At 39.5% G+C, this 9,558-nt stretch overlaps 1 protein-coding gene across 2 annotated transcripts in view; it reads right to left on the bottom strand.

Annotated features, from left to right (window-relative positions):
• Positions 1–4,713: 4,713 nt before the first annotated feature.
• Positions 4,714–9,558, bottom strand: part of YES1 (YES proto-oncogene 1, Src family tyrosine kinase) — a 77,942-nt gene continuing 73,097 nt past the window's right edge. For both annotated transcript variants that reach the window (XM_045296171.1, XM_004702889.2), the window contains exons 11-12: positions 8,089–8,220; positions 4,714–7,342 (exon numbers count right to left, since the gene is read on the bottom strand). In XM_045296171.1, the coding sequence (XP_045152106.1) occupies positions 7,134–7,342; positions 8,089–8,220 (341 nt within the window). In that variant the 3' untranslated portion in view covers positions 4,714–7,133. The remainder of the gene's footprint in view (positions 7,343–8,088; positions 8,221–9,558) is intronic.

Below are 9,558 nucleotides of genomic sequence, written 5' to 3'. Positions count from 1 at the left end.
GCACAACTCAGTCATGCCGCTTCACGTAGCTTGGGAAGCACGTTCGCGTCGAAGAAATGTCGCTGACGGCCGCAGCCTCCGCTGTTTCTCATGACGAACTTAAACAGCCTTGTCTTTGGGTACACAGCGGGCGCAGTTCATGCAGCGAACGGGCAGCACATGGCTGCAGCCTTTTCTTTGTCATCTCGGAAGCAAGGACGCCAGAGAGACGATATGATTGAATTTTTAAAAAGGAAAAAAAAAAAAGAGGACCTGAACAGATATAATTGCTCATATCAGATGGATCTTGGTTGAAAACGGTATCTTTTCATATTCTTTGGACATGTTGTTCGGAGACCAGTCCCTGGAGGACATCATGCATGGTAGAGGGGCAGTTAAGAGGAGAAAGTTCCTTGATAGACACAGTGGCTACAACAATGGGCTCATATGTAATGTTTGGCTAACTGCTAACCTTGGAAGAAAATGTAATAATCTTTGAATTCATACTGACTCTTACCATGTGAAGCCGCCAGTAAGAAAAACATATATGTCTGTTCACCCAGGGAGACAGGGCTGAGAACTCTTGTCTAGACGAGTCTCTTTCTGAGACTGAGAGCCTGCTGAACCTCAGACTCTTGCTACGAGGGACCTCCGTGAGTTAAAACCATAATCAAACCTTCCCAAGACCAAGCATCAATGGTAAGTGACTGACGTGAGGAGTCGAACTCTAATCACTGAATTGTTACTCTATTTGCTAATTTTGATTTTTCAGTTCTAAGTGAATGACTGGAGAACTTATTTGTGCACTTTGCCTTAACTACCTTGCAATAAACAAAATGAGTTTATACATGACAAACCCAAGTATTTATCAATTTATTTTAAAATAAAATACTATATATATGTCTAGGAAATTCAGTAAGATAGTCTTTTAACAAATGGAACTGTACATCCATATGAAAAACAAAACAAGCTAAATAACAACTCTTGAACCTTAACTTCACCAAAAAAATTGTCTAAAATGTAACATAGACTGAAATAGAAGAGCTAAAGAGTAAAGCCTGTGGGAAAGGAGCCTCTTCATTTGCTGATGGGACATGACTCAAGGTAAGAATAAACAGCTGAGTTTGTCTTTGGTTTTACAAAGGAGCTTGGATATTCTACATAATATGGTAAAATGTAGAACAATTGCAATGCATCAATAAAATGGGTAAATTTTCTGATTAAAAAAAACCCCAAACAGCTGAAAAATCTGAAGATTGGAACTTGTGATTTGCGAAATATGAATTTAGGAAAATTGAAAAGGTAAAAAATGAAATGGAATGTATAAAGATCAACATCCTAGGTCTGAGTACACTGAAATTCACTTTGAATCAGAAAATTAAATTATTTACTTTGCCAAGAATAACACAATCAAGAAGAATGGCATTGCATTCACTGTCAAAAAGGACATTGCAAAATCAATCTTGAAATACACTGCTATGACAGAATTATACCTATCGGCCTTCAAGGAAATCCAACCAATATAACTATTACTCAAATGCATCAACCGCAAAAGCTAATGATGAAGAAATTGAGTAATTTTACCAATGACTTGTCAGAAATTGATCAAACTTGCAATCAAGATGCACTGATAATTGCGGATTGGAAGAGGGAGAACAGTAGTTGGAAAATATGGACCTGGGTGACAGAAACAAAGAGCTGGAGAGTGTACCATTTTGCAAGACCAATGACTTGTCTACAGCAGATACTGTTTTACAACAACACAAGAGGCAACTATACACATGGCCTTCTCCAGATGGAATACCCAGAAATAAAATTGACTACATCTGTGGGAAGAGATGATTGAGAAGCTCAACATCAGCGATTGAAACCAGGACAGGGGCTGACAGAGAAATAGACCATCTACTGCTCCTATGTAAGTACAGGATAAAGCTGAAGAAAATTAAAATAAATCCACAAGGTTCAAATCTATCCCACCTGAATTTTGAGACTACCTCAAAAACAGACTTGGCACATTAAACACTAATGACAGGATACCTGATGAGCTGTGGGAGGCCACAAGACATTCATGAAGAAAGCAAAGGTCATTTAAAAGACAGGAAAGAAAAGATGAACACGGATGTCAGAAGAGATTCTGAAATGTGCTATTAATTGTAGAGCAGCTAAAGCAAATGAATGTAAGGATGAAGTCAGGAACTGAAGAGAACATTCAAAGGGCAGTTTGAGAAGGCAAAGTCAGATATTAATAATGAAGTGTGCAATGACCTAGAATTAGAAAACCAAGAGCTGAACATGTCTGAAACTGAGAGAACTCAAGGGAAAATTCAAGCCTGTTGCAATCTTGAAATAATTTATAGGCAAAATATTGAATGATGCAGGAAGCTTCAAAAGAAGATGAAAAGATCGATCACAATGATTGATGCATAACCTCCTCCCCCATCCAGAGGAACAAACAGAAATATGGGTGAAGGGAGACAGCGGTCGGTGTAGGATATGAAAAGAATAATTTATAATTTATCATGGGCTCACCAGGGTGGGAAGTGGGGGAGGGAGGGAAAAAAGAGGCGCTGATACCAAGGGCTCGAGTAGAAAGTACTGTTAAATGTTTAGAAAATGATGATGGCAACATACGTACAATTATGCTTGATACAACTGATGTTTGGATTGTTAAAAAAGCTGTAAGAGGTCCCAATAAAATCTTGTTTTTAAAGATGCAAATATAGTCATTGTACCAAAAAGATCTAGTGGATAGCATATGAGCAAGAACCAATGGTGCTGAAGAAGTTCAAACTGCACTTGAATGCATTCCCCAAAAATGGGCTCCAGGAATTGACGGAAAGCCCACTGAAACATTTCAGAAAGCTGAAGAAGCACCAGAAGCACTCACTCGTCTCTGCCAGGGAACGTGGAAGACAGCTCCGTAGGCAACTGAGTAAAGACCCATCTTTGTGCTCAATCCAAAGAAAGGCGACCCAACAGAATGTGCTATAGGATGATCTTGATATTGCACGCGAGTACAATTTGCTTAAGCTCATCCAACGATTGCACCAGTGCATTGACAAGGAGCTGCCAGATGTTTGGGTCAGATTCAGAAGAGGACATGGATTGAGGGATATGATTGCTGATGTTAGATGGATCTTGGCTGAAAGTAGGCAATACCAGAAATGTTTACTTGTTTCATTGACTATGCAAAGGCATCCAACTGTGTGAACCACAATAAACTGGAACCTTGAGAATGGGCATTCCAGAACATTTCATTGAGCTCGTTCAGAACTTGTACGAGGATCAAGAGGCAGTTGTGCAAACAGAAGGGACGACTGCATAGTTTAAAATCAGCTAAGGTGTGGGTAAGGGTTGTGGCTTGTTCAATCTGTATACTGAGCAAATCATCCGTGAAGCTGGATTATATGGAGAACTCCGCATCGGGGTTGGAGGAAGGCTTCTTAACAGCAGATGGTATGCAGATGACGTAACCTTGCTTGCTGAATTGAGGAATCAAGGAATTTGCTGATGAAGATCAAGGATTACAGCCTTCAGTATTACAACTCAATGCAAGGAAGACTCAAACCCTCACAAATGGACCAATAGGTGGCACATGATAAAAGGAGAAAAGGTTAAAGTTGTCAAGGATTTTGTCTTACTTGCATCCACAATCAATACTCATGGACGTAGCAGTCAAGAGAAAAGACATATTGCATTAGGTACATCTGCTGCATCAGACCTCTCTAGAGTACTGAAGAGCAGGGATGTTACTTTGAGGACTATGGTGCGCCTCACCCAAGCCATAGTATTCTCTATTGCATCACATACATGTGAAAGTTGGACAATGAATAAGGGAAACAGAAGAATTGATGCATTTGAATTGTGGTGCTGGCGAAGAATACTGATAAAGTACCATGGACTGCTGAAAGGGCAAACTGATCTATAGTGGAAGAAGTAAGGCCAGAGTGCTCCTTAAGAGGCAAGGCTGGCCAAGACTTTGCATCTTTCCATACTTTGGACTTGTTGTCGAGAGAGACCAGTCCCTAGAGGACGACAGCAAAAAAGAGGAAGGCCTTCAACGAGATGGGCTGACACAGTGGCAGCATCAAAGGGCTCCAACTAAGAACCACTGTGAGGACGGTGCCAGACTGCACTGTTTTGTTTTGTTGTGTGTAGGGTCGCTATGGGTTGAAGCTGACTTTATGGCATCTAACAATATTATTTAATTGAAAATTGCAAATTATTTTGATTGGTCATTTATTCTTACAGTAATAGAAGTGTAAAACACACACAGAATTAAGGCCCATATGGATTTAAAAAAGTTAAATCCTCCTCCTCCTCCCCCTCCCTCCTCTTCTCCTCCCCTCCCCTCTCTCCTCTCCTCTTGCAAAAAATAAAAAGTTAAATCCATTCATAGTTATGTGTCTTGTATCCTTCATTTAAGATTCTTCTTATGGATAACTTACCTCAAATCACTTAGGTTTTACTATATATTAACTGTAGTTGCCTGTATAAGAAACCAAAATTCAAACCCGTCACTCACCTGAAGTGGAGAATTAATCATGTAGAATGAGTTCAATAATGTCCTCAACTTAATAAAGAACCGATTTAACCCTGCTCATGAGTTGTAAGTAAATGAACATTTTAGCAAAAGAAAAATACGCATTCAGAACATGCTTTGGTTTAAAACACTGAAGAAATGTTTAAGACACTTGTATGAATAGCAACTAAAAAGGTGCATTCAATGAGAATTTTTATTTCAATTATCCACAAAACAATACTTTATAAAAATATTACGTTTTAGGCTACTGTTATTCATTTAAAAAAGTGTTTGTGCTCCAAGGTTCTTTTGCCAACTTCCGTTTTTGGTGAGGGTTAAGTTCCACATTCAGATACTGAAGACAAACAGCTGTTAAAAAAATGTCAAATGTACAAAGTTGTTTCTCGACAATTTAAAAAATACATAACCATTTAAACTCAACAAACATGAAGTTAGTGTTTATCTCCTTATTACACAATTGTTAATACAAGGAATCACGCCATTAATTTAAAACCTATTCGATGCCATCAACTTTTCATGGCTGATTTTTCTTAAGCGCATTAGTTCAGAAACAGGAGTTTGTTACCCTTTTGTAAAATGCTTAGAAAAGTGACATTAGTTCACATACATCCCTTTAAAAATCTGATGTCACAGGGTGTAGACGTGAAATGTAAGGATGGCACTCTCCTTAGAAGAGCCGCTTGTTCAAGGGGTGCAGTACGAAGCAGGTACGTAAACATGAAACAATCACAATTCTTAGTACCAGCACTGTTGCCAACTAGCATGAAATTCATTTGTCACATTTATAAGTGGTTTGAGTTTCGACACAGATACCATGGCACATGTGTCAATCTTAAGAGTAAATCAGTGAGAAGTGATCCAAAAACCCAAGTCCTCTGCCACTGAGTTGATTCCAAGTCATCGCCGCCTTCTAAAGGGTTTCGAATTAGACTAGAGGCTGACAATCGTTACAGGAGACAGACAGCCTCGTCTTTTCCTCACAGAGTAGCTGGTGGGTCTGAACCACCGCCCTTTTGGTAGCAGTCCAACCCTCACCCAACAGCACTTCCAGGGCTCCTTGTGATAAGTGATGGGTGAAAAGTATATTCCTAAAATATGGGGACCAGATATTATTAAGTTTAAAAACATAGAGATCAAAGTTTTTAATCTATCAGAGGCCGTTTTTCTTTGTTAGCCACTTAAAGAAGGGATGCTATTTAAATTCATATTTTGGAATCCTTCTTTCTGAGTTAGTATATCAAGTCTTTTATGTTTCACTGCTGTGCTTTACATGGGCAAAAAATAACCCTTCTCACCAGGGTCGTTATTTTGAATTAAGTTCTCCTCCCCAATCAACAGTACTCTAAAAGGGGGAAAATGGTCATCAGTAAACATATTTAAAAAGTGAATGTTGATTCAAATAGGAGTTTGAAATCTGGAGTTCCCAAAACACTCTGAGAAGAAGCTGTGTCACGGTAGTAAGTGTGACAACTTCACTATTAAAAAAAATTAGTTTTCTACTTATACCTTGGAGCTCTTAAGAGTTTTAGACCACACAAAGGAGGAGCTTCGAGTGTCAGCAAAGCCATTCTGTCACTATCTGACTTCAATATTACACATTCCATCCCTCTACCTGTAAAACTTTCACATTTTCTTTTAAATACGCCCACTTCTCCTTTAGTCTATATTCAGTAACAGCAAAAGTGCATTCAAGTCCCTGATCTAGTGTTACATTGTCTTTGTGGCTCCAGTCACCATAAGTACATCCTAGCAACATCTCACAGTACCAAGTCTTTTATTTATTTTAAGGAATACTTAAATGCTGGGTCTTTATTTTTCATGCTACCTAGAGATTAAGTTTTCCCCCTTGGATTATATAGTATAATTTCAGTTATATATTGGCTTTTGTTTTAATCAATGCAACCATATTTTTTTTAAAAAATCAACTCACTTTCTAGTTACCTTCATTATCCTAAATTGAACTATTCAGAAAATAATTACAAATGAAAAAAAATTTATGCTACGTTCCAGTTCCATGAGTATGAGTATTATCATAATGCATTATACTTTCAGATTCACTGTTGAGGTCTGACATTTAATCAAGTTTTAGATGCTGTTTATTTTCCTTTTTGAATCCATAAACTTGGCCCATTTCCATATAAAAGGAGGCATATATTAAAACTGTATATTAACTTCAGTTCAACTTAGAAAAAAGCGAGAATGCAAGAAATTAAAAAAAAAATCTGGAATGGAATTGCTTGGTCCCGTGAAATTATGGCATAACGTTTTATCTCTGTCAAGGGCAATTTCCCTAAACAATTCTGAATTTGGGGAGGAAACTTGCCTTGTTGCTCTTCGTTGTCATTGCTATCACTCACACGGTCATCAGTATTGTAACTCTACTTTCTTTGGACCTTGAAATGTGTTGCAGAATTCATCATTGGTACTTTACAGTTGAACTCCGGGGTGGGGGGGTCGGTTTTGTGCAACCATGTCTGGGATTCCAGTTTACCATAAAAGACCATGCAGAGTAAAGAAGATGTTCTTCTTCTCACTCCTGTACATACGTGAGGAATGCTACACAAGTTCTTTCCATTTTGGCAGACTGTGCATCAGAAACAGGCTACTTGACTTAGAGGTTTTCTCCTGGTTGGTACTGTGGCTCGGTAGCAGTAAAGTAGTCTTCCAGGAAGGACTGAATATACTCAAATGTTGGCCTTTCCTCGGGGTCCTTCTTCCAACAGAGATGCATCAATTCATGGAGGGATTCTGGGCAGCCCTGAGGGCAAGGCATCCTATAGCCTCGTTCCACCTGTTCCAGCACTTCACGGTTCACCATACCTAGTACACACGATTCAAAACGTCAATGGGATCAGACACAGGGGATCAAGATCGTCAGCTTAGCGGGCAAGCACTTCAAAATACTGTTATGCTTAAACAGAAAAGTTTTGCAGATGATGGAAAAGGGCACTATCAACAGAATTGGGCCCTTTGAAGAGGAAACAAATGGACTTAACCAATTATTTTTAGTTACTCCATCTAATTCATATGTCTAGTAATTTTTAAGTTTATGCTAGACATTATAAATAGAAATGGAAATTACAAGGCGATCTTGCCAAAGCTTGGTTTTCGGTTTTGTTATTCAAGCCTATTTCAGCGTTCCCCCTTTTCCTAGAGCTTGATCTTTCTTGGGTCTCCAAGTCCACTAGGTAGGCTGGAAAAGAGCAGCACAGAGCTCTGCCCCGGTCAACTCTGCTTCACTCCCTGGCCTCCTAGTGGCTCTTCTCTGTCAGAACTCCCAGAGTCCCATCCCGTGCACGTGCAAATCACAGGCGTTTACCAAGGACCTAACAGTAATTTTTAAGCAAAATTTTTGTCAAAGGGAAAAACGCTAAGGGGAACTGGGCATTTGTTTTATGTGGTTGTCCCATCTCAAGGACTGTGGCTGTCACTGGCTGTGTTACTGTAACGTCAAATAATTTAAAAAGAGAACAGAACTAAAACCCCACTCCCTGTATCCTTGCTCCTAACATGCTCACTGAAAATGAATGCCAATATAAGCAGGACCCAAGGGAACGCACGCTTACCGGGATACGGCACTCTGCCCTTCGTGACTAGTTCAGTCTGAAGGATTCCAAACGACCACACATCCGATTTTATTGTAAACCGACCATACAGTGCAGCCTCGGGAGCTGTCCATTTGATTGGAAACTTTGCACCTAAAACAATATTAAAAACCATGTGTAAATAATTTAAAAACAAACGAATCACCCCAAACCCTTAAAGATCTACTTGTGTAAACATAGCAATAAGCCAGGCTGGTCTTCTGTCAATATCCTTATTGTGTGTTGGAGTCAAATTCTTCAAAAGTACAAGCTAGACGGGGGGGACCTTTACTTTTCTTCTTGACAAGAAGAATAAATGAGAGTTGGTCGTGAGAAGACAGAAACCATTCAAGCAGACAAGTAGAGGCTACTGGAAGGAGCGGCCCAGAATGTAGATCTGTACCATCAGACACGGAGTCGTTGTGCTAGCTAACTATTGGTACGTGAGGGTATATTCTATTGGGTTATATGCCTATGGATTTCTTTTTTATCACAACTTCTATTTTCTTTCTGGAAAACTTTATCACATCACGCTTAAATACATAATATGCTATGCTACTTTACTCGGCTATTTAGTATATATATACTGTGTGTGTGTGTGTACATATTATATTTATTATACCTTCTATGTACAGGGCATTATACTAATTGTGATAGGTGATACAAAAACAATACCTTCAGAAGTTTAAATGTACAACTACAATGGAAATACACTGTATCTTATATACACACATAAATAATGTTTTAAATTGCAGAACATTGGCTGTTTACACAAATAGAAGGTCCACTTTAGTCTGACAATCACAGAAAGTTTTACCTAAAAAAAATTGGGTAGCTAACTTTAAGCTTTAAAGAGTGGCTAGATTTTTTACAGGTCAGGGTAGAGAGGACAGAAGACATTGCAGCTGGAGGGGCTGGCCCCAATCCCAACTACTACGTGGATACCTGCCCCTCCTCCCAGAGAATTTATTTCACAGGACTGCATTGAATCTGCAGCTCCGGGAGAGGTGCATATCTGATCGAGCACACGGGAACACATGAAGCGGGAGGAGGAGAGCGTGGAGCACATCCTGGCCCACCAGACCTTGAGGACGATGTTCCCGATTAGAGCAGCTAGTCCACATAGAGGACCACATGGCCAGCCCCACTATGAGACATGACATCCTTCACTGATCCATAGCCCTCCAAGGCACAACACCGGAGAGACAGTGTGGGAATTGCACCCTATCTGATTCCACCACACTGAGGCAAAACACTAAGGCGTACAACAGAACAGCAAGGGAACAGAGCGGTGAGGTGCCCAGGGAATGCTGAAGGTGGACTTTGGTGCCCCAATGGACTGGACTGGAAAACACTCCTAAAGGCCAACAAACAGTCCTTGAACTAACTATAAGCTTTTCTTTCTTGTTGTGTTTTTTTTTTTCTTTGTCATTGGTTTGTTGTTATTTTTTT

This window comes from Echinops telfairi, unplaced genomic scaffold (assembly GCF_000313985.2).
Source record: "Echinops telfairi isolate 266 unplaced genomic scaffold, ASM31398v2 ScPeMD7_7400;HRSCAF=8409, whole genome shotgun sequence".
NCBI classification, from domain to species: Eukaryota; Metazoa; Chordata; class Mammalia; order Afrosoricida; family Tenrecidae; genus Echinops; species Echinops telfairi.
Note: the sequence above shows the minus strand (reverse complement) of the source record. Positions and strands in the feature narration are given on the sequence as shown.